Below are 24,072 nucleotides of genomic sequence, written 5' to 3'. Positions count from 1 at the left end.
GTTGTAACTGAACAATAGAGATCTGTTTGTTTGTTTTTTAAGTGGCTCTTTACACTTATTAACCTTTAATATTTGGTCCTTAATCCTCCTCTTTTATTTTAAAGTCTTTAATCTTTCCAATTGACAATGACAGCTTGTTATTATATTGTAAGTGTATTACAGCAGGTCATTTAAAGTTGCTTGCGTGTCTCCATTAGCTTCCACGCAGAGAGGATAAAGAACAGAAACTCATGCAGCTCGTGTTTTGGATCTACGGTTACAGTTGGAGCATGGGAGGGATGGAGGGAGGGGGCGTCTGACAGCTGCTGATTCCTCACTGAGGTCCTCTTGTGAAGCTGTCTGCTTCCATCACAACGCCCACTCGACTAGCTGTCAGACTGGTTCACCAAAAACCTTGCATGTCGTTTGTATGTTGGTGTGTGGTGTGTGTGTGTGTGTGTGTACTGTTTTTTAAAAACTTTGTGTAATCCAGTGTGTTGTCATGATGTAGAGGTTTGGGTTCATATACGTCAAAAATGCCTGAAGGTTGAATTCAGGCATTTTGACTCAAATAGCAGTACCTGGATGTGTGTTTGTGAGCTGTCTAGCCCTCAGGTATGTTTCTGTGCAGGAATGTCTGCGTCACGAGGCGTGTGGAGGCAGGAGGCAGTCTCTGCAACTGCGGGAGTGCTGTGCAGAAGCTGTCTTACGCACAGTTAATCACATTTCCATCTCCATTTTACAAAATGGAAATTCCAGCTGACCAGGAACAACCTGATTTATGCCTGTTTTGCTTCTCACTAATATTCCTTCTGAAGCTTTAATATTTCTAATCATTCAGACTACTTCTATCTATCAGTATATTTATCAGCTATGATGCAACGAGGTTTGCTTATGCTCTGGGCTCTGCTTCCACACCCTTCGTCTGCCACATTTTGGGGGGTTACACAGCACGATGCCAACAATCTTTGGCATGTTTGGCTGCTTATAAATAGGGCGCTCATTGTCCCACACAGTGCAAGGGAAGTCAGAAGAGGACCCGCGTCTTAATCTAAGAGTCCGGACTGCGTGCGCTATCGCTGCAGTGTTCCTGCTTAAAGGCACAGCGGCAGGGCCTGCTCTTCCTGTCAAGTTTGGACAGGTACTCTACCTGCGGTCCACGCCCTCTTCTGTGCCGCTGCGCGCAAGTGTTCGTGAGCAGGAAGTGGCTGTCAGCGACGCTGCTGCTGTTGTTGTAACGTTTGGAAATGCAGCTGTAAGCTGTATCTGAAAGAGAGGCGGCGATTTTAGATTATCTTTTTAACTTACAAAAACAATCATTTAAAATTATTTTGCTTTTATTTTATTTATTTTTATTATTTTTTGAGGACATGCGGCTCTGCAGGACCTGCGCTCTCCTGGCGCTTCTGTTTCTGGCAGTCTTGGATTCATCAGGTGAGGGGAAAAAACGACCTCATTCAGTATTTTGTGTTGTTTGTTGAATCTACGTGCATCTTCAAAACAAAACACGAAACGTCCTCGTGTCAAAAGCGTGGCTTCTTTTCGCGTTCGTGCGCCAAATGGGTCAAAAACACAGCTGAGAGGAGCGCGCGCTGAGCTGCTGTAAAGATGCACTCAAGCGAAGCTGTGCTTAAAGCTCCGTGTCAATAAATGATAGGATAATAACGAGCATTAAAGGCAGCTCAGACATGACTGAGGCTGGAGCGCGTTTCCACTCATAGCTCCCACTTCCAGACCTCCATTTTCAAAAAGGTTTATGAGGCATTTATGGAGCTTCCTGGAGGCATGAATTCATCACGACTTCATTAATGATTGACCAACAATCTGTTGCTCGTTTTTTTGTTTTTAAATAATCGTTTTATGCTAGATGTAAACTTCCCGGTTTTGTGGGTTGAAATCATCATCAGCAAGTTTAATTTTAAAAAAGGGTTTTTATCATATTTATAAAATGACTTCTAAATAACTTTGGACGGTGTGACGTTCTCAACACACCCACTGTTTACGGTTGCAAGAAGCCCTTTGTGGACTAGTTGTTACAGGTTCAGGTTAAAGAAGGACTTTATTTTGCTTTAGCTTGAGAGAGAGGAAGAGGTAACATTATGCTCACTGCTTTGAGAGTGAGGATTAATTAAATATATTTATTTTGTCGCTTGTTTTGGTTTTAAATCCTAGATTGTATGTTTAGTATTAGGTTTCTTGATATTTTTAGCAGATATGGTCCAGGCAGGGATTATTATGTGATTGCACATGTGAGGGTTTCACCTCATTCAGAGTAGCAGGGTATGTGAGTAAATGTGGAATTTCTTGAATTCCATTCATAGAACTGATGTGAAATAAGGATAAATCAGGAAGTAGGTCAATCCGCATTTCGCAGAGTTTGGTGAAAGTAAATAACAGGCAGAAAATAAAGAAGTTAAGAGAAGAGTTCTGATATTTGCAGAGGATGGGAAGCAGGGCAGTAAGTTTGTAACTGTAGGAATAAGTGTGCTTTGTAATATATGAGGGTGTGTGAACTTCCCTGATTATTTGCATACGTTACAAAATATTCACATGGAGTGTGTTACTTGTACACCTTCCTATTCATACTCTTATCTAATCAACCAGCTAGTCATGTAGCTGCACCTCAGTGTAGGTCATGAGCTGCAGTTAACTTTAAACATCAGAATGGGGAAAACATTTATAATGAGAGAGTATTGTTGGTGCCTAACGAGCTGGTTTGAGTCCATCTGGGCTCACTGATCTCCAGGGGCTTTCAGCACCACAGTCTCCAGATTTTACTATTTACATGGCTGATGGTAAGGTCACTATTTGGCATCAGCAGCATGAATCCAGTGACCCAGCCTGCCTTTAGTCACCAGTCCAGGCTGGTGATGTGGGGATGGTGTTTTTGATGCACTTTGATCATTTATGGTATTTTTGCCAACTGTGTTCATACCAGAATGGCTGCTGGTTACAATATTCCAGTAGCTGCTTGCATCATGTTAACACACCAAGTCACCAACAAAAAGTAGCTTCTGAGCACGATCATGAAAGCAGTCATGATGAAGTGGCATCCTCAGTCACCAGATCTAATTCCAGCAGAGTAGAGTAACCTCTGGGATAGACTAGCATGAACGTGCAGGCAAAGAATGTGCCAAAATTATGCAATGTTGACGTCAGGAACTGTAGAAATGGCACAGAAGTTTGTGGAAACAGGATGATTAAATAGAAAAGACCACCAAAAACAACACCTGTAACCACATCTGGTTTAAAAGCCTTGCTACTGTGGAGAAAAACTGCTTCTCCCAGAGTTAGAAAAACATTCTCAGGAGAAAACAACGGGAGAGTCACCTCATTATGCTTTTTAAAACTGGTTCACCCTCTCTTTACTCACTAGGTGACTCACGTTTATCGAAATTCAGTTAATTTGCGCTTGTCTGCTACTTCAGTGCATGGGAATAGGTGTGCCTGGAGCTGCTGTGTTTGCTCAGGCATGAACAGAAAAATCAGCTGGACTGTTTAAGGATGTGTTTGTTTCTTTTATATATCATTAAGACCACAAGTATTTGGTCATAGATATAAAAAATAAACTAATCTGAATCTGACTGTGGCTTTTTAGGTAAAAATACATCTTCTGGTGGACATGAATGTGTACATTTTATGGGATCTTATCTTTCAGGGTGAACCAAAGTGACTAAAGTCTGATATAATTATCCCTGTAGAGCTATGCATTTGTTGATCTTCTCTTAAGATTAGTTTACAGCATATTCACATTATTGGATCTGATTTCCAGAATCCCAGCAGGAGGTCGTTCGACCAGACAAAGGCTTGAATGTGACAGTGTCCACCGAGCAGCCAAAATGTTTTGTGTGTATCGTCAGCAAGGTGAACAGCACACCGCTTCCCTGCCTCTCCTCTCTCTCTCTGGTACCTGAAGTTGAGACCACACTGGAGTTTTCCTGCCCCCAGCCTGTCGAGCAGTCTTACACTGTGACGATTGCTCATTCCATCGGTGAGTTTACTCACGTTCAGCTTCGATCAGACCTCGTTTAAAGTGTTTTATCCCTTTGAAGGCAAATGTAGAGTAAGTATTCATTTGGTCTAATCATAGCTTCAAGGATAGATAATTAGTTGATGTAAAAAAAACACTGTGCAGGAGCCTCTACTTTCACAGCTTTTTCCTACCCTGACATTTTATTGCATTGAGACTTTCCATTATTATTTTTTATTTTTTAATTTGCTTCTAATTAATCCTCAGAAAACAATTTCTTTTTCCCCAGTCAAGTCAATTGGTGGTTATTTCTATTGTGATAGAAGCTCAAAGCTCGAATGCAAATCCACTTAGATATAGCAGTGGCATCTACGGTTTTTCATTTACTAATTTTTCTAAAGACATTTTCAGTGTTATGCAGATTAAGCATAATTAAGGTGTGAGTCCTTTTTTTTTTTTTTTTTTTACCCATCTGTGCATCTTTTCTTGTCTTCGACTGAAATCCAGAATGCACTGAGAATGCCTGCAGCCCACCAACTCTGCAAACTCAACCATCCATCCTGACTAACTTTGCCAGAATCTTCACCTGGAATCTGAATGCAGCTCAGGACACAGTCGTGCGCCTGAGCATCATCGAAGGAGGGCTGACGGACACATCACAGCCATGCTCAGATGGACATCAGTTCTCTGTGTCCACATCCATAGCCAGCAGCAAGGCCCAGACTCAGTACTGTCGAGGCGGTTCTGTGAACAGTTTGTATCTGATCAATCCAGCTGTCGTGTCTCTGCAAGTGAAACCAAAGGCTCAGGTGGTCAGTGAGCTGTTTCAGACCTCCGTCACACAACTGAGTAAGAACTGTTTGCTAAATATAGACTCTCTTTTAATTAGAAGCTCCATAGGATTAATGCTGGGTTTAACTGGAGCTGCACCACCTGTTAAGTAACCCAATTATAGCTTAAAACTTTTAAAATGAGTCACCAAAAATCGGTCAGATTTAAAAAAAATGATTTAACTGTGTGCATTTGCTCTAAATATTTACTATTTCCTATTTGCATTCAGTCTTTCATAGAAATAGGTTTCTTGCTACTTGCAGATGATTTGTGTGAACAAAGAAGATAAAGCCTGTAATTTGCCATTTGTGGGTCTGAAGATATTAGATTATAGTGGGGTTTAATGGTGCTGGTAGACAGAGCCAAGCTGGCCAGTGGTGGCAGCACACTTCATAGTTTTTCCATCCATCACTAAAGGCAAAAGTGAGTAATTGAATTAAAGCTTTAATGGTGGACTCTATTACAAGGACCCTGTTAAGGGATTGGCTAACAGCTGGTGCAACTCAACCCTGGCCTCTGTCTCACTCTGCGTTTCACTCTGTTTAGAAACTGAGGTCATAAGCGTTGATTCCAGCACGACCATGGTCCTCAGCCGGGACCCGAAGGAATCGGTGTGTGAAGTGTGCACCGCTGAAGGCCCCACTCTCACCTGCAGCACGGAAAAGACGCTGAACAATGTTGAGAAACTCTCAGTGGTGTTCAGCTGCCCGAAACCACAAGACGGGTTCAATGTGAAGATAAAAAAGACAATAGGTGAGAGCTGCTGGAGCTGTGACAAATAAATTAATATACTAATAAAGGTTAAAAAATCAAGCCAATGAGTTGCTTTCCAAAAGGTTTTGCATGATGGATCAACATTTGTTTTCTTAATAATTCTATCGATGTGGCTGGCTGAAATCCAGCCCCGAGCCATTACAGAGCCTCCACCGTGTTTTACAGATGGCTGTAGATGCTCACTGTTGTACCGCCCTCATGACCTCCTCCGTACATATTGACAGCAATTTAAACTAAAACTTTCAAATCTGGATTCATCACTCCGTAAGACCTACAATGATTGTCAATCAAGTTTTTGTGTAATTTGTTATACCTCAGCCTTTTATCCCTGTATCACTGCTTTAAGAATGGCTTCTTGATAGCTACTCTTCCACTGAGGCCATTTCTGAACAGTAGACGGATCAGCCGGAGAGCCAGATCTCTCAACTCATGTTTCAGGTCTTTGCTGGACATGACCTTCAGATACTATTCATCCACTGTAGTTTTTTGTTTGTTTGTTTGATTGGGGTTTTTTTAGACCTTCCACTTCCACTTATTTTATCCCAAGTGACCCAGTTTCCTCACATTTCTTTAGAACACACTGTGCAGCATGCTGCCAAGTTTTTGACTAATAGCACTTTAGGAATCAGCTTGTTGCAAAAATACTACTTTTGCGCATTTATCTATGATGTTTTTTCTGCATGTATTTCTACATTTACTTTGGCATTGCTCTCATTGATGGAAAACTTCACATTTCATCCTCCTCAGCCATCATGTGAAATTAAAATATTTCCTAATTTCTTCATCCAGAATGCACCAAGACTTCCTGCAAACCTTCTGCAGCAGAAATTGTTCCCGACCAACTTAATGCCTTCAAAAGATCCTTGACGTGGGACATCAGTGTCCCAGAGAGTACTGTATTAACTCTGGACTTTCCTGGTGGTGGTTTGAAGGAGATTTCTGCAGGGGTGACCTGCCCAGATGACTATCAGTACTCAGTGAGTACAATTAAACACAGTGGCGAAATTCAAAGTAACAACTACTGCAAAGGCGGGACAGTGTCTGATCTGAATCTGCTTGGAGCAACGACTGTGACTATTGAAGTGCCCAAAGGAGAAAAACTGGAGTCGGCAGCATTTAATGTCAAAGCAACAGAGAGAGGCAAGTTTGAACACTTTCTAGAACCCGTAGAGGAAGATGTTTTATTCATTTTATATAAAGAAAAAACATCATAGCACATATTTATGGAGACATATCCTTAACAATGGCTGATAAATCCTTTAAAATGGTAATGATTCAATCATGGCCTCTTTATACAGTTGCCGCTAAGGACCTATAACTCAAATGTAGTTACTGTAATCTGTATATATTTGACTTGGACATTGATTAATAGGGAAAGCAAAGCTAAGCTTTGTTTCTTGTCCCCAGCCAAATGTTAAAAAGTTATACTAAAATAAATTATATGCTATACCTGATTAAATTTTGTGTGAAAACAAATAAATAAATAATAAGTAGAATGTTAATTATGTTTTTATGAAAAATCAACTATAAATATATTTATGTCTCCCTTCTTAATTTAACCACAAATAGCATAATATTAGTTTTCTATTTTATTTCGTTAAAGGTCTGCTGAGGCTGTTGGAAATGTTTCGTTTTATAAGAATGTTTGACCAGCAGTGTTTTCTTGAACTGATTTGGCTTAAAGGTGTTAATGATGTAAAGTTGTGATTAGGAGTTTCCATGCACTCCAACACACTTCTACCAATTCTGCCATGAACAGTGGTCAGATATCCAGACAGATTTGTGCCAGAAGCTTATTGATGGAAACCAAAAGCATCTGGTTTAGGTTAAACATGAAAGGAGTAATTTAACCAAATATTAGTGGGAGTGTATGTATACATTTGATCTTATAAGTATACTTTTGACCCTGTGTGGATGAGAGAAAATCCAAAATAAATTCAAACTTGTGCACCCAATTCTTGTTTTTTAAAGTAATTAAAGATGTATGTTGTCCAATTATTCCACCCTAGAAAAGGAACTGTTCCAAGAAATCATTAAAACCCCAAATTGCCAGTGCATTTATGCTCATGAGAGCATATAAACTCCTGGTCACAACTATAAACCACCCGTAAATTATTTCATGTCTGTCTAATATGAATATTTTATCAGACTAGTATAGAGCTGAATTATCTTCAGCTGGATCAGCATCTCACCATCTTGTGCACCTTTTGTTTTTAGCTAGCAGAATGATGTCTGTGGCCTCTGAAATCAAGAAAACCAGAATTATCATCACGAAGGTGAATCAAGAGCTCGACTGCAACGTGTGTCAGATGGCGCCTTACAAATGCTACCCTGAAACCCTAAAGCTGTTATGTCCTTGCAACGTCTCAGTACAGTTTACCTGCCCTCGACCTCAAGATGTCTTCAGTGTGGAGGTCAACAGAGACATTGGTATGTAGAGTTAAAATATGTGAAGTCAGGTCTTAAGGTCTAATTTGTCCAAGACCGTAAATTTGTGCAATCCATCAGTTTAGCTTTGGTTTCTTTAACATCTCCTATCTAAAAGGGCACTTTCTCATGATTGGCCAGCTTGGGGAATCCTCCGTGGGGGGTATCATCTAGTTTTCATGAGATACCTAAGGAGCATTCTGCGCCTGTAAATGACCATGTGAACAAAATACATGATGAGCTGATTAGCTTATTAGCTTTTCTGAAACATAGTGCTGGAAACATTCCTAACAGATTTAGTCCCAAAATTGATGTGTCATAGTTGATTTGCAGCGCAGTCGCTGCATATTTCTGCAGTCGTTTTAACTGAAGCTGGTCATTTTTATCTGACCTCTGGCACCGAAAAGACATTGATACTCACCGTATATTATCTGTTTTTCGATGGTTTTGTGGGAAAATCCCAGCAGATTAGCAGTTTCGAAAATACTCAGACCAGCCTATCTGACACAAAAATAATACCACATTCAAAGCCACTTAAATTACCTTTCCTCCCCATTCTGTTCAGTTTGAACTTCAGCAAGTCGTTTTGATCATCGTTTAGGTCTACTTGGCCAAATTCATTGAGTTGCTGCCATGTGATTGACTTATTAGATATTTGCATTAAAGAGCAGTTGTAGGTGTATCTAATGAAGTGGCCTAGAAATGTACATGACAGAAAGTAAATGCATGTTTAAATTTTTAAAGCGGTCATAAGCTGATTAGACATAATTTACACATGAAGAGGTGCTAAAGCTAACAGTGATTGCAGGTAAAGACAAAGCTGAAGGTTTAAAAAAAATTAATGCAAGTGGACTTTGTGCTATGACTGACATATGTCGCATTAGACGTTTCAACATTGCTGTGTGCTTATCAGAATAGAACTAGTGTACAATGGAAATGGTAAAGACTGGGAGCGTGTAGTAGAATCAACTTAACCTCCAGAGCCTGAGGTACCTGGAGAAAGGTTGGAGAGTGAGGGGGGAAAGCCATTGGAAACTCACCATCTCTTTTGTTTTATCTGTATCTGGACAGACGCCCCGTTCTCTGGTGACCCGGTTCAGGCCGAGTCCTCGGTGTTCCCAGAGTTCAACCGGACCTTCAATTGGGACTTGAAAACTGATTTCACTCACACATTCCAACTGGACTTCCCAGAACAGGGACTGAGACAGATTTCCAGTGAGGAGACATGCCCGGATGAGCACAAGTACTCTTTTATTATCTATTCACGCGAGCAGGCAAATATTGGTACCTTCTGCAGAGGAGGATCTGTGACCGCCATCCAGGGTCGCTACAGGGGCCGCGTGTCTCTAAAGGTGCCGGCGAATGCAAAGATGGATCCTTTTGAATTCAAACTCAGTGGCGGGCCTGAGACAAACAGTGAGTCATTTTATATCTACAAAAAAACCTCAGACAAGACAGACAGCACAATAAATCATTGAGTAGAGAACTTATAATGAAACACTTTTTAGGAACATTACCATAGTTAATAGTCTCATATTGCCACTTGTAAAATGTTACGTTTTCCATGAAAATCTGGGCTTTTATTTATTTATTTTTTAAATGAATTGCTTTTATTTTTTTTGTTTATAGATTAATTCAAATAGGGCAGCACAGAGTAGACAAAAAAAATGCAGCATAGTCTGGGATGAATCCAAAATACTGCTGCAAGGCCTTAAGCATTCAGGTTGCCTGTTCTACCAGATGAATCACAGGAGTGTCCAAATAACTTGCAAAGCAATGGGAATTTATAACACTGACCTGGTGTTATATATCCTAGTCACCTTTCGGTATTAATACATTTGTATAAATTATAGGACAGTCAGAATATCCAAAATTGCTCACTGTTTTACTTCACAACCATAAAGAATTGTTTAATCATAAAGAATGCATAACTACAACAGCAAAAATTATTGAAAAGGTTAGAATTAATGTTTTGAGTTTTTGTGTTCTAAAATTTTATGAAATATTATGAAATCTTGATTTTTCTAACTTCAGTGTCCGCTGCTTTTTTTCTTTTTCTTTTTTGTTCTCTTAGTGACCGCGATAGTGGGGGTCAACCTACCACGAGGTGTATCGGACACAACACTCGTGACAGCCAACTTTCCTCGAGACTTCCCTGACAACATGCAGATGCAGTGGAGCTTCACGGTGCCCGGGATGCACAACTACACCGTGCTCTTTGATCACGTCACATCCCCCGAGTGCCTCAACAATGGAGAGGTGACGGTGGAGTATCAGGCAGGGGCCAAGACGGTAACCAAAGCTCTAAAGGATCCTCAGCCGGAGCATCAACAGGGCAACTTCAACATGGTGCTGACAAACTGTCAAACCAACACGACGCTGCCAGGTCTCACGCTGAACTACAGGGTCTCTGTGGTGAGGAGCGGCCGTCCAGGTACAGTGTTAAAACATAAACAGCTGGGACTCGTACACAGTTTTGTTTTGTTTTTTTAAACATCAAGCTATTTTATGTGTCTATCACACGACTGTCATTTCCTTTAACTATGGTAGATATTGTAATGTAATTATTTATGTTTTTCGATGAGTTTATGGAATTTGTATGGGCAAAAATTCCATTTATTTAAACTTAAGTTCATTACATTATGCAAGTATCATGTTAACACCAAAATATAGATAAAATGGAGACTGTAACACTTTTATCAACAACCCATTACAGTGAAGTCATAGTAGAAAGGGTCTGAATCTAAACAGGCATTTTGTTTGCACACTGAATGTTTTCATTGTGAATTTGGGAACAAAATTCTTCATCAAATCTGCAGCCTGTTCAGGTTTACACAGGTAGTGCAGTGTAGTCCTTCACGATGGTACATTCATATGTGTCATCAACAGATTACATGAGATGAGCGTAAACGAGTCTGGAGACAATGTGGCAAAATGTTACAATGCCTATGAGGATGTGAAGAGAACAAATTTTAGTGTCCATTTGATAGACGCCTCACAGCAAGGAGGTTTTGAATCCGCCGGTCAGCTGAGCACTTTCTGTGTGGTTCTCTCTGGGCACTCCAGCCTCCAAAGGCATGTGTCTTAGGTGAATTAGTGATTCTAAATTGGTGTGAATGCGAGAGTGAATGGTTGTCTCCATGTTAGCCATATAGACTGCTACCCTGTCCAAGGTGTAGCCCATATCTGACCTTATGACAGCTCTGATGAGCTCCAACTCCTGCTGTGACCACAGATAAGCCAAAGAAAAATAGATGAAGTATGGTGTCTCTGCTTTGTCATGTCCCACATTATTTTCACATCTGGATGGGGAAAAATTATTTTTTTTCATGTTTTGTTTTTATTTATTTGTATTTATTTTTATTGAATATATTTGATAGGTTTGTAGCTTGACAATCAACAATACAAATCTAACAATATTACCTTTATCTTTATCTATATGTATTATTTTTATTTGCATGTTAGTTTTGTGCACCGTGGATCTAACCAAAGACCCAGGAGTGTCCCTGCAGATTGAGAATCTAAATTCTGACTCCTACTGTGAGATCAGCATCAACTCTGAGGTTAAAGAGAAGATAAATGTGACTGCGGGATCAATAGCCAAACTGTCCTTCCTCGACTGCCCAAATGAAGACATACGCCTGACTGCCAAAAAAGTTATTGGTGAGAGTTCTCATTCCTGAAATGTGTTTTCTTATACATGACAGTAGATCTATCTCTGCTTCCTGGGTATAGAAAAGATTAAATCTAAGTTAAATAGTCGATTTAAAGTCTAAAAGGATAGACTGATATTTTGAGAAAAATGTTTATTAGCTTTATTTCTGAGACTTCAAAGAAAAGCTCATCAAGAGTCCTTCTGTTGGTTTAAATAAGAACTTTTGCAACAACAACAAAAAAGTTTACTATTTAAGTTGTGCTTTATTTGGAAACTTAATATCATGCATCTCACTTCATGCTTTTGAATGACAGACTGCAAGAACACAGAATCGTGCCCCGTGACTACACTTTCTGTGTCCACAATGGAGCCTTGCCTGCCAATGCCCCTCAACAGCTTCACCTGGCACCTCAACATCCCTGAAACCAAAACGTGGGACCTGGTGTCACCAAAAGGAAGTTTGCGGCAGTCCCTGCCCAGCCAGGAGTGTAAAGAGCCTTTTTCTCTGCACTTGGCAGAAGAAGAGGGTAGCAATTTTGTTGGAAATTTCTGCTTTGATGGCGTAATCCAAAAAATCCAAGTGCACGCCAACATCTCCATCACAGCTCCGGCACAGCAGTTAAGCAGGATGACGGGGTCTTTCCTCAATATCAGCGTCAGCGAGGAGATCACAGGTAAAATGTCAATATGTATTGTTGGGCTCCCGCCTGGGTTTTTTTTTTTTTTTTTTTTTACTAAAAGCCCAGGCCCAGGCGTATTTACTCATTAATTGTATCAGTTATATTATATATCATTTTCCCAATAATGGCTTCATTTATTTGTTGTCTGACTGTTTTAAAACATTGCATTCGTGCTTGGTAAATATAATAGAAGCCAAATTCAACATTTAAAAGGACTCAAAAGTGAGAATGACCTGAATTATGAGCTAATCTGTAAAAAGTGACTAGTTTTATCATCCAGTATGTTCTGTAGTCTTCTGTTGTTTGAGTTTGGTTAAAGAAGTCATTTTAAAGAATTACCTTAAGATGAAGGAAATTTGAATCAATAATTAGTTAATGAACAAAATAATTTATTTGAGAGACTAAACAACAACATGCTGCAGTACGCGGCTATTGTACTTTAAAATTCCACGCAGAGGCAGTGTTGCACCACAGATGGGTTTTTATTTATTTATTTTCATTTATAAAACACCCAGGATTTAGACTTGATATGAATTCCTTCCCTCTTTCAGAGACCATTATTTACACGGTCAGTCCTGACACGATGTCTCCAACACTGCTGGCGACCCCCAACTGGCCTCAGGGTATGAAATCTTACCGCACCCTAAGCTGGATCGTCACGCTGCCCAACCAGTACAAAGCACAGCTCAATTTTAACGTCACACAGCCTCAATGTAAAGAGGGACACACAGGAATCGATGTGAGGACGATAGAGAACAGAGAGCTGAAACTAAGTATTTCAGAAAATGATCCGTCGGTGGTGGAACAGTTGGTGGGTGAGAGTTTCTATCTCAACATGTCCAACTGTGAACCAGAGACTCGTCAATTTAGTGCACTGACCACAATCAATCTGCAGAGGAAGCAGAGTAAGCAGTTATCACTGTAGCACATTCACATACACAAAACATCTTAGAGGCATAAATCTAATCAGTGTTTGCTTTGTTCCTCCACAGATTTCTTACCCATCGTCCTTGGGATATCAGGAGCTATTTTGTTTTTGCTTCTAGTGCTAGCTGTTGTATGCATTGTCACAAAGTGAGTACACCTGCAGCAAAACACTGGTAGCCTAAAAAATGCCTGAGACTAGGCTGTGTTAGTTAGAAAGAAATCTCTGTCTGTGTGTCTGGTTTTTTGTTTGTTTGTTTGTTTGTTCGTTTCTTTGGCTGCAAACTCCTTCTAGACCATCAGGAGTTGAGCAGCCAAACTTAGCATACAGGTGCATCTTCAGCCGCTGAAGGTTCTTATCTACATCAGATTTTACACAGTTATCATGTTGCCTAGAAACCATCTTGCAAAATGGCTAAAAGTACTACTTTTTTTTTGCAATTATGCAAAAAACACATCATAAAAGCATTATATCACTTTTATTTCATAACAGTAACATGTCATTTAAATCCACAAAAGCTGAATTATGCATGGCCATCCTGTTGCCTGGCAACCACCAAGCAATTGTCTAAAATGGCTAAATTTTTTTCTTTTGCATAAACCACATCCACTACCCCAATTTTTTTGTTCTACTTTTTCTCATTGTGATTAAATTTATCAGTAACGATGTACTTAATCTCAGAGTAGATACTGAGCCATACTTAAAATTACCTAGTTTTTCATCCTTTTTTTATCTACTTTATATTTTCTTTATATATTTTTTAAAGTTGTTTTTGCCCAAATTAGAACACAAACCACTTTTAATACCAACTTTTATTTTTGCAGTCATGACATATTAGTGTAAAATAAATATGAACAATGCAGCTGCTGTAAGATAAACCATTGATTTGCTGTTTCTGCTGATATATACACACAGTTAAGTCCAAAGTATAGGAAACACATTTTATAATTTTGCCTCTGTGCAAAACCAGTGAATTTAAGTTTAAACAAACAAACAAAAAAATTTACAGACATTTTTATGCTTAGTCTCTCATAGTGGCATTATTAGACCATAAACCTTTGGTTTGTCTTCATCTTTTCAAACAGGAAAAAGAAAAATCAAAAAAGGAACAGGGGATCGTCCATATACATGCCCAAAGGGAATATCTTCCGGCCATCTGACATGCACTTCACCAAAACGAGATCTGAAAATGAATCTCACGTCTATGACTCCATAGATGAAACGATGGTCTATGGCCATCTGCTGAGTAACTCCAGCCATGGCGAGGCGTTTCCAGACCAGTATAACGGCATTCAGACAGACACCTACCGCACTTTCACAGGCCCCGCTGATGGAGCGCTGCCTGTCATTAAAGAACCAGATCCACAGCCCGGGGACAAAATGTTTATGGATCCCTCTGAGACTTTCATACCATCCCGTCCACGTACTCCCATCAACCGACAGGACAGCCTCGGCTTCCAGGACCGCAGGATGATTGACAATGAGCTATACACATTCAAGACCACAGGGGACATAAACACCATCCGACTCTCTGCTGCTGATATGGAGCCCATACCGGATGACTATTTGTAGTGTGTCAGGACCACAGCCATTCAATGAACTGCTATTACAAAATCCTCCTTACAGCACCAAGTATCTGTCAAGGGGTACTCATGCACGTGTCTGTGCTGTGACTATACTCAGGGAGTCTGAGCTTATATGTCTAAGCGGTATTTGGTAGAACTCAGTCTGCTCTAGAGATCCAAGAGTGAAAGCAGTGAGCCCTGTTTTTAAAAGTCTGGAAAATAACGTCCCTGGGATACAAAGAGTGCATGTACAAAAGCTTTTCCTTTATGCTTGTGCAACGTTTCATAACATTGTGGTCTCACTAATGGCTCAGACATAAGGAACACATCTGGCTCGACCCATCGCAGCTCTAGACAAATGCAGTCAGTAGAGAAAAGCAAAAAGTATACTTACTGCAGTGTTGAGGCAGCCATGAACCTCAGTGTGAAAGCACACGATTGGCTCATGTAGTTCCAACATGAGCTGTTGATTGGCTCTTTTTTTTTTTTTTTTAGCTGCTTTATGTAATTGTCCCATAGCTTTTTATTAAGGATCCTTGATCCCAGAGATATGGCTCACAATCTTTTCATCTTACTCCCAGACAGAAAAAGCAGCAACTACTATTTCTTGAATGTTTGTTTGGTTTTTTTTTTTTTAAACTTGTTTAAAGTATGGAAAATGGAAAATTATCCGTTATTGTTGTTTGTAAATGTTTTTTATCTTGTTGACTAGTATTTTTTTATTTTATTTTTTTAAGATTTGCCTTTTCTTAGCCTGTACATACCAGAATTGTTTTGTTTTTGTTTTGACTTTCAATAAATTGTCAGTGTATGATGGGGAAGCGGTGTAGCCTTACGTGACCTTACGGCCATCATTACCTCATCTGAAGTGATGTTTCATTTTCCCTCTTGTGCTTAAACATGGGCTTCTTTGCATGCTGGACACTTTAAAAAAAGCTGTTTCAGCCGCAGGAACTCCAACTATAAAAACAGTGTGAGGAGGGGGAGGGTGTGGAAGAACTGCTGAAGATTCGCAGCTACTGTTTACCAAGGAGCATAGCGGAAATAACAAATGCAGAGGCCAGGTTTATGTGACATTTCTAAACTGCAGACGATTTTTAAATAAAGTCTGCACATCTTCTGACTTGCAAGTTTTGTAGAATTAATCTTCAAATTTTTTTTGTGGAAAGCAAATTTCTGAAAAACAGGAAAAAGCAAAACAGGGATAGACATTGTAGTTTATTGATGGTAATTTTACAGGTCGCAGGCTACAAGACTAGCAAACTGGAACGAGTGAAGACTGAGTTATTATAAAAATTAAAAAGTTATATCAGTCATAATTATGGCTTTTTTAAAGTCCTATTTAAAAAGAAGTTTAAAACAGTGGTTCTCAGCCAGTGAGTCACAGAACTGCTGTTGATCGGTGTGAGGACAACAGAGAGTTGCACGCAGTTTTTAATTTGTGGATGATGCCAGCACCCAAACACTATTTTTAATCACATGAACATTGTTATTTCAACTTATGTTTTTCTAAAATGATATGCAGTTTTCTTTGCCATTTCTTTGTACAGCCACACAATCTCTCGCTTACTCCAAACTGGACTGTGGTCTTCTTCTTGTTTTTATTCCAAACACCAGGAACGCTGCAAAATTACATACCAGCAGCATCACATTTGACTAAAATAACATCTTCTTATGCAACTGATTGTGACTTCTACATCAGACTTTGGTTCTGATGCAAAACCAGTTGGGAACCGCTGGCTTGAACCCCTTTTAGGATAGCAAAGAAAAGCAGCATTGCAGTGAGAGTAAACACACACACACAAAGCAGCTATAACCAAGCAAATGCAGAGTCACTGGTGAGATAAATGTGGTCAAACGATGTTGAACTGGCACACGGATGGCTTCTCGTCGTGGCAGTTCTCGTCAAACCACTTCCCCTGGGAGGCTGCAGACAGCACAGCGCAGTTCTGGGACATGCTCCCGTCTGGCTGGGGGGACCTAAAGTTGGACGTGTCCCAGTTTTTGTAGGTGATGCTGCTGCTGGTCTGATCGATCCAGGTGCCCTCGGTTACCATATCGTTGATGCCCAGCCACGCCTGCTCATCTGGGCCGATGCTTTGGCGGATGTAGTCTCTGAGCTTATCGTTCTCATCCTTGGATGTAGGTGTGCCAAGGACACCGCCCAGGGCGTTGCAGTCTTCGCTGGCGGTGTGATAACGTTTCCTCACAGGGTCACTCAAGAAACACTTGCCATTGATCTTTTTGCCTTTTAAACAGACTGCAGAGGGGAGAAAAAAGGAACTGATGGTTAAATAAGAACAGTAAAATGCTTTTTTTTTTTTTTTTAAATGTTTTCTTGTTTTTGTGAGGACTTTTTTTTGATAATGATATGCAGGAAAAATGTAGCTTTGTTATTATGGCGAACACAACTTTAAAAAAAGAATGTATGTGTTTGTTTTCCAGAAACAATATGATTTTCTGTTCAGAACAGCGGGGCAAACGTGTTTTCCAGATTAAAATATGGCATTTTAAAGACTCCACATGTATCTAATCTGCACTTATGTTTAACTGAAGCATGCTTCAGGATATTGGATCCAACTTAAATACATATTTTGTTCTCTCAACTGTAATCCATATCAGACAGAAGTGAGACTAAGAAGTGCGTCTGTCTCCACTCTGCTGGTGTGATATTAAAGGCATATTCACCTTCAATCACCAGTGACTAGGATCAGCCCAAGCACGGTTTATGAAGGAGGACACGTCAACAAGTGTTATATAGATAAACGGGCTAAAATGGATAAAATAAGTTGATGTTGCATGAATAACTGTGAGAAATTGTGTTGAATAATCTAAATGGGTAGAGTGAGTGAAAGTGTGTACTGCAAATTCTTACTCTGACTTGACTGAAAACATATAAGATGCATGCACACTAAAAAAATCAAACAATGATTAAAAACAAGAATTCTGATATTTTGTGTCTTATTAATAATATTATGTGACAGCTAGTTTATAGTGCATGCATATTTTTTTAATAAAATATCAAATGTCTTAAGGTAGATTTAACAACTGGCCTCAAAGCAAGGTAAGCAAGGACTGTTATACACTGTTAACTTGCATACACTCGTACACTTAAGGGTTTTATCACATGACGGTGCAGGTAGTGCCTTCTCTTGATGACTGTTTTAACTATGAACTGTTTTAAACACCAGGTTTACCTCTTTGCAGAGCCTGCTGCTCCTTCAGTAGGTTGAGCTCCTGGACGATGTCATCGATCTGTTTCTGTAATTGCACAATAGCAGCATCCTTTGTTGTATCTGATTCCAGACATACAAGAAACTTTTTTTAGAAAAGGTTAATTGTGCAAACTCAGTGATCAAACAGCTTTAGAGTGTTTTAAGTAAGAGGAGACTCTTAAGACTCTCTACCTTTTTTCATGGGCTTCTTCTTTGTTGGAATCTGCTGAAGCGAGGAGCTTACGAGCAGCAGCACTCCTAGGAGCACACACACTCCTTTGAACTCCATGGTTAGACCTGTCGAATGAGGCTGAATCAACGTGGACGCTTGCAATTTATCCATCTCCCTCCCTCTCTCTTTCTATTTGTCCCTCTCACACACTCCCTCTCATCCCCCAGAAGATGGAAAAATTATGTAGTCTGAAAGTGCTGTTTGTAGAAATAACAGTCCAACCTCAGAAGCCTTTAAGGATGGCGTGTGTGCGTTTCTTTTGGCTCCAGACTCTTCACGTGGAGGTTGAGAGCTAACGAGAGCCAGGCCTGGAAAGCAGGTGTAGACCTGCAGACTGAGGCCAGACAGTGTGAAGCAGCTATTACATAAGCCCTCTGCAGCTTTCATGAAGGTGTATAAAAAAGACAAAGAGCGACTCTTCTGTTGCATAAAACCCTGCATAACTCAGCTGTAGTTTTACTGGCTCAAATTATTATAGTTTCATCCACAGCATATGGCTAAAATTTGACCTGTAAGTTTTATTACTGCAGGTGTTTTTGACAGCAGTGAAGGTGCATTATGATCCTTTAGTAGATGAGATGCAGGATATTTTCTTTTTTTTAAGTTTCAAACTTCACACTGAAAGACTTAGGCAATGGCTCAAACTTTGCCCAAATGTCAGACGGATCCAAAGCAAGAGCTTGTTTTGGATCAGTCTGTTGCACGCCTGTGCACACACCCTCACCCTGTCTGAGGACAAAGTGGAAATCATCCAGAGTCACATCTGGTCCTTCTGTAAGATTCCACTACACTTATTCCTCAGCTGACACGTGGCAAACACAAAAGGATGCAGAAAGACTGGACAGTTCCAGTGCAGGTCTGCTGAGAGAGGGCAGTGCAGATTTCAAGAATGGAAAGTTTTGCATTTGTGGAGAGTTAAAAAACAACAACCCATTCACTGATGCGGAGCAAATTTTAAAGATAAATGAACACAAACACTAAGTATTGTTCAAGGTTCATATTAGGCCATTTTTCCAACCATTTGCATCATAGTAAGTATTTTAAATAATCTGCACTTCATCTTCTTCGTGACTTTGTAACAGCTTGAAATCAGACTAAAACTAAAACAGACAAACAATTAGCCCATAGAAAATATTTTGATAATCAATTAATTATTTTAAGCAAAATGCCAAAAATTCAGTCTTTATTGACAGCAACTTGAATATATTTGGTTTTGGGCAAAAGAATACTGATGGCCACAAGTGCTTCCCCTGAGCCTCCTACTATATGCACGTTTAGTATAAATGTGAAATAATAATAATAATAATCCTTCACTAGCTTCAGCTTTCAACCAGACATATCTTCTACAAAGCTTCATCTGTTGTGATTCAGACGCCACATAAAACAATTCCTCTGTCAATCTGTGTGCAAACAAAACAACAACAAAAACGTATCTGAAAAAACAAATATACGCAGAGTACAAATAAACACTTTATTAGAAAATTATGTATACATGTAAACACAAACTTGGAAACAGGAGCGGATTTTTAGCCCAAAAAACCAACTTTCTGTCTCTTTTTTCCGAGACTCTCTTCCTGTTCCAGCAGCTTCATGAGAGGAGCGTGGAGGGCTTTCCCAACTCTTTTGCCCGCCTGCAGAAAACAAGCAAACAAAGAAAGAAAGAAGGGAAATAAACAATCCACCCATTTTTCTGCCACTTATCCAGGTTTGGGCACGGGGCAGCAGTGTAAGCAAAGATGACACTTGGCTCTGCCTAGAAATTCTGTCTATAAAAGTAGTGAACTACTTTAGTTAGGTGGGTGAGCAGGTGCCCATTGACTTGTGGTTGAAATGCAGCAGCCCAGGTTCAAGTTCAACCTGCAGCTCCAACTCCACGTGAGAATATAAAGGATTCCTTTTAACTGAAGGTCAAATGTTGCAGCTTTAAAATGTAAATAAGGTTAAAAGCACAATTTGTTAATTCTTCAGCTGTGCTGAGAGGAGGCCAGATGGCTGAGGAGCGAAGCTGGGCTCACCTCTGTCATTTCAAAGATGCTCTCTGGGTCCAGACTGCCTCCGCCCACCTTCCTCATACAGGTGATGGTGCCCTTGTGCGTGACGGAGATTATGAGGCTTGCCACAGAGCAGGCCTTCTCCTGCAGTGTTGCATCCACCACATGTCTGTGTCCCACCTGCAGAAACACAGTGAGCCGCATGTAGCACTATGGTGTGGTGACAGTCATCACCTCTGAGCATCAGCAAGTGAGCTCACCTTGCACAAAGTCACTATACAGGGAACGTTTTCTATGTTGAGTCTCATACAGTCGTAGGGGTCGTCAGACAGCTCAATTTCTTTTCCTCCTTCTTCATCGGATGATATGTGAACTTTGGGAATTCTGTCGGTGGAGTAATCAAGACTTTTAGTAAGATTTCATTTGTGCAATATTAAATAAACTGTAAGATGCCAAAAAATCTCAAACGGAGACTCACTTTGTGTTGAAGAGAGCTGCCTTGATAGCTACTGATATGGCATCGTACAAGTTTCCATCACACTGCAGGAGCTGTGGAAGCATAAAAACATGAGATTTGACCCAAGTTGTTTGGATTTATTTGGAAATGTTCAAGCAAATCTTAACACCTCTACACTGCTAACAACTCTTACTATACAAACAGGAAGAAAAAGGTAAATGCAGGAAAACAGCCTTGTCATTTTGAGGATAAAAGCAGAAGCACAGCCCATAAGAATCACATCTAGGGCTGTGATGGAATAATTGTAATTATTTATTAGTTTTTGTGCTAAAATATGTCAGAAAATTGTGAAAATGACTGGTGTAGTAAGTTCTCAAAGTCAAATTATTGTCCAAAAATAACTTGTTCTGTCTAAAAACAATAAATTTATTATTGCAGAAAACAACTGTGGAGCAGCAGAGGAGAGGATTTTGGCTGGATCACTAGTCAAAATTCAATGACGCTCAAATGGAGGGCAAAAAAAACTGCAGTCATGGAGAAAGGGAGCTGCAGTGTACAGTGCACGTTTTCTTTATTTTTGCACACTAGAAAAAAATAAATATTAAAAAAGAAAAAAAAATTTAGGAAGCAAAAGGCAGCGTTGGACACTACGACTCACCAGCACATCCACATAGAGCACCCAGCAGTGTTCTCCAGCACATATGCAGAGGCTCTTCAGATCGATGCTGCGTTTGTTGTTGAAGACTTTGTAGAGGGTGTTACTCAGCTTCGTGCCCAGCTCCTCACCCCCTCTGCCCTCAAACTCGGGGGTCGCATTGGCCGAACTGAAGAAGAAACAACCCATTGAAGTCGTACAGCAGGAGCTTATCCCAGAGTAAAGCTTGCTAATCTTGCTACCTCTCTTCACACAAACACGTTATGTATGGTCATATGATAATACTTTCTTTAGTGGACTATGGTGGAAATCCAGGGAACAGATAATGCAACACTACCTCCTGGTGGCAGCACATCCATTAAAACACTCACTTAACTTCAAGTGATTTTTTTTTACTTTCAATGTCTTTAAAATCTTTAATTGCTGATGCAAAAATTTTGATTTGAATTCAAGATTTTTCACCTAAACACTGTAAAAAATGACGCGTACCCACGTTTAAACCAACGGGGTGTAACAACTCTTCTGAGCCATAGCCTGGCTTACCTTTCAACTCCCCACAAAACAAAAACAAAAAAAACCCAGTTGTTTTTTTTAAACCACATTCATGAATGGAGAAAAAATACACTCAATTATTCTGGGGTATTTTTTTTGTTTTTATTCTGGGGTATTTCTAGTTCTTTTTATATAACAGCAGCTGTTGCACTTTTACCTATTCTCACACAGCCAAATAAATCTCACAGCAAATAATGAGAATAATGAGAATAATAACTGTAATAATAATAATTAATCAAATCAGAAGTAATCAAAATCAGTACATGTTTTAGCACCAACTCTGCTGCTACACTATACAGTTTGTGCCCGTCAATAATACGTAAAAATAAAAATAAAATAATTCTGTGATTAACACAGAAAGCAAATTTCGATAATCACTGTGAAGATTGTAGAAAATGCTGTGGGACCTTTTCCCCCCTCTGTTAAATCCATAGTGGCACCTCTGGGCTCAAACACACACTTGATTACAGCTCTCACCAGACACATGTGCTTTACCGTGGAATTACCAGCTTCAAGTGGAATAGTGAAATGATATTGTGGATGTTTGTATCCCTATTTTGGCCACAGTTTCAGAATTGTTATACCCCTCATAAACAGAAATATCATTTAGCAGCATACATACCAATCAACAAAGAACTCCAAATAGCCCTCGGCTGGCACTGTTGGCCTTGGTTTTCCAATCTCTGCCTTAACACCCACAAGAACCGCTGTGTGCCCCTGAAAGAGAGACAAACCATGGGGTGATATAAAAAGGTTGGTCTGACAGTGGAACCTGGAAATGAGCTTCAACAGCACTCTGACTTCTGAAAAGCGTACTCATGCCTTCACTTCATCTCAGCTTTACTACTAACAGTTTTCATTCATCTGTCAAGTCATTCAGGTTTTGCTTTGCTGACTGTAGCTGAACTAAAACCCTGTGGGAAGCCTCTTAAGTGACAAGTGAGATCACATATCAGCCATTGTGGCTTCCTTACACTGGCTCCAAGTCAAATTTAGATGTGATTTTAAGAATTAGTTTTTGCGTAAATCGTTTAATGATCATTAAATATCATTAAATTTCAGTCTTTCAGCTGTTCACACATGCTGCCTGATTTAATTACCAGCGTGACTTTGGCGGATCCGTCTGTGTTGGAAACCACATCGGTCTCTATTTCCATGTGTCTGTAGTCCTCGCAGCCTCGTCCATCCACCCTTAAGTCATCCTGAAGACCAGGAAGAAACATGTCAACAGAGACAGTGCTAATGCAGCTAGCTTCCTATCGCTAAAGCTCATAAATACATTTAAAATGATTTTAACAGAATAAACAAAAGTCTGGGGCTGTATTTTTTAACATGTTTGTTAACAACTTACTCGTATGCCGTGTAGTATGTACACTTTTTCAGCCTCACTAACTTGCACTGTTGCCATTTTTCAGAAACACTTTTAGCATGTGTGTGTATGTCTGTCGCTTTACCCCTGCGTCATCAGAAGACGACAATGGGGGAAAAATCCGAAGGGCATGCTGGTTGTTTGAGTTTTCTAATAATCTTTACAGGTAAACGCCCCACCCAACAAACACAAGACAGTGACCTCCTAAAAACAAAGATATTCTACTGATGTTGACACGAAAAGCAACTTAAAGTTTGAACAACCCTTTACAACAATTTTTCTGCACGTGCTTTAACTTATGCCACGTATTTTTGGTAATTTTTTTCTTGTGATTTTTTTCCACGAAATCTGTGAATTTTGTACCCTATGTATTTTACTTGTAAATTTGTTGTTTTATATTATTAATTTTCTATTTCCTATTTTATTAAAGAAATTTGGTATTTTTTTTAATAAAGAGATGAGTGTTTTCTCAACAGCTGCCCATTTTTGCGTGTAAATTTACTTTTTGTGTCATAGACTGACATTTTTTTGTTTTTGTTTGTTGCTTAAAATATTGTAATTTTTTGGGGTTATTTGCCACTTTTTTTTTCCTCTCATTTTTTCCTTGTAACTTTTTTTGGAAATTTTTCTCCCCTAGTACAATCCCTTATTTATTTATTTATTTATTTATTTATTTATTTATTCATTCATTCATTCATTCATTCATTCATTTATCTATTTTCCTTACAGACTTACTCACTTTAACCTTCAGCAGCCCTCACCATCGTAAGGGGGGCGGTAGGATTTTGCAAGGTT

The 24,072-nt window shown here is 39.6% G+C and overlaps 3 protein-coding genes across 3 annotated transcripts; 1 reads left to right on the top strand and 2 right to left on the bottom strand.

The window, feature by feature from the left end:
• The first annotated feature begins 431 nt into the window (after positions 1–431).
• cdcp1b (CUB domain containing protein 1b) lies at positions 432–16,026 on the top strand. Its single transcript, XM_005950667.3, has 13 exons — positions 432–1,413; positions 3,752–3,970; positions 4,457–4,798; positions 5,327–5,533; positions 6,344–6,694; positions 7,772–7,984; positions 9,053–9,397; positions 10,056–10,415; positions 11,447–11,644; positions 11,951–12,310; positions 12,868–13,221; positions 13,309–13,390; positions 14,327–16,026. The coding sequence occupies exons 1-13, from the start codon at positions 1,350–1,352 to the stop codon at positions 14,811–14,813; spliced, it is 3,582 nt and encodes a 1,193-aa protein (XP_005950729.1). The 5' UTR covers positions 432–1,349; the 3' UTR covers positions 14,814–16,026.
• A 113-nt stretch (positions 16,027–16,139) lies between these two features.
• On the bottom strand, positions 16,140–18,364 carry LOC102298420 (tetranectin). Its single transcript, XM_005950663.3, has 3 exons — positions 18,214–18,364; positions 18,004–18,102; positions 16,140–17,066 (listed from the first exon to the last, which is right to left on the bottom strand). Exons 1-3 carry the CDS (start codon positions 18,362–18,364, stop codon positions 16,660–16,662), a joined length of 657 nt encoding a protein of 218 aa, XP_005950725.1. The 3' UTR covers positions 16,140–16,659.
• Positions 18,211–23,382, bottom strand: exosc7 (exosome component 7). Its single transcript, XM_005950662.3, has 8 exons — positions 23,260–23,382; positions 23,009–23,110; positions 22,531–22,625; positions 21,360–21,525; positions 20,723–20,793; positions 20,505–20,628; positions 20,269–20,424; positions 18,211–19,884 (listed from the first exon to the last, which is right to left on the bottom strand). The coding sequence occupies exons 1-8, from the start codon at positions 23,314–23,316 to the stop codon at positions 19,780–19,782; spliced, it is 876 nt and encodes a 291-aa protein (XP_005950724.1). The 5' UTR covers positions 23,317–23,382; the 3' UTR covers positions 18,211–19,779.
• Between the last annotated feature and the right edge of the window lie 690 nt (positions 23,383–24,072).

This window comes from Haplochromis burtoni, unplaced genomic scaffold, assembly GCF_018398535.1.
Source record: "Haplochromis burtoni strain Fernald_Lab_line unplaced genomic scaffold, NCSU_Asbu1 Contig_90, whole genome shotgun sequence".
Classification (NCBI taxonomy): Eukaryota; Metazoa; Chordata; class Actinopteri; order Cichliformes; family Cichlidae; genus Haplochromis; species Haplochromis burtoni.
Note: the sequence above shows the minus strand (reverse complement) of the source record. Positions and strands in the feature narration are given on the sequence as shown.

Bases quoted from the DNA above. Each gene is read 5' to 3' on its own strand.
- cdcp1b (XM_005950667.3), top strand. From the start codon at position 1,350: ATGCGGCTCTGCAGGACCTGCGCTCTCCTGGCGCTTCTGTTTCTGGCA. The intron at 9,398-10,055 runs GTGAGTCATTTT...TTGTTCTCTTAG, and splicing joins TGGCGGGCCTGAGACAAACA to TGACCGCGATAGTGGGGGTC. The intron at 12,311-12,867 runs GTAAAATGTCAA...TCCCTCTTTCAG, and splicing joins CGTCAGCGAGGAGATCACAG to AGACCATTATTTACACGGTC.
- LOC102298420 (XM_005950663.3), bottom strand. From the start codon at position 18,364: ATGGATAAATTGCAAGCGTCCACGTTGATTCAGCCTCATTCGACAGGT. The intron at 18,103-18,213 runs GTAGAGAGTCTT...GTCTGGAATCAG, and splicing joins GAAGAAGCCCATGAAAAAAG to ATACAACAAAGGATGCTGCT. The intron at 17,067-18,003 runs GTAAACCTGGTG...TCCCCTCTGCAG, and splicing joins GCAGCAGGCTCTGCAAAGAG to TCTGTTTAAAAGGCAAAAAG.
- exosc7 (XM_005950662.3), bottom strand. From the start codon at position 23,316: ATGGCAACAGTGCAAGTTAGTGAGGCTGAAAAAGTGTACATACTACAC. The intron at 22,626-23,008 runs GTAATTAAATCA...TCTCTCTTTCAG, and splicing joins GATCCGCCAAAGTCACGCTG to GGGCACACAGCGGTTCTTGT. The intron at 21,526-22,530 runs GTATGTATGCTG...TTTCTTCTTCAG, and splicing joins TTGGAGTTCTTTGTTGATTG to TTCGGCCAATGCGACCCCCG.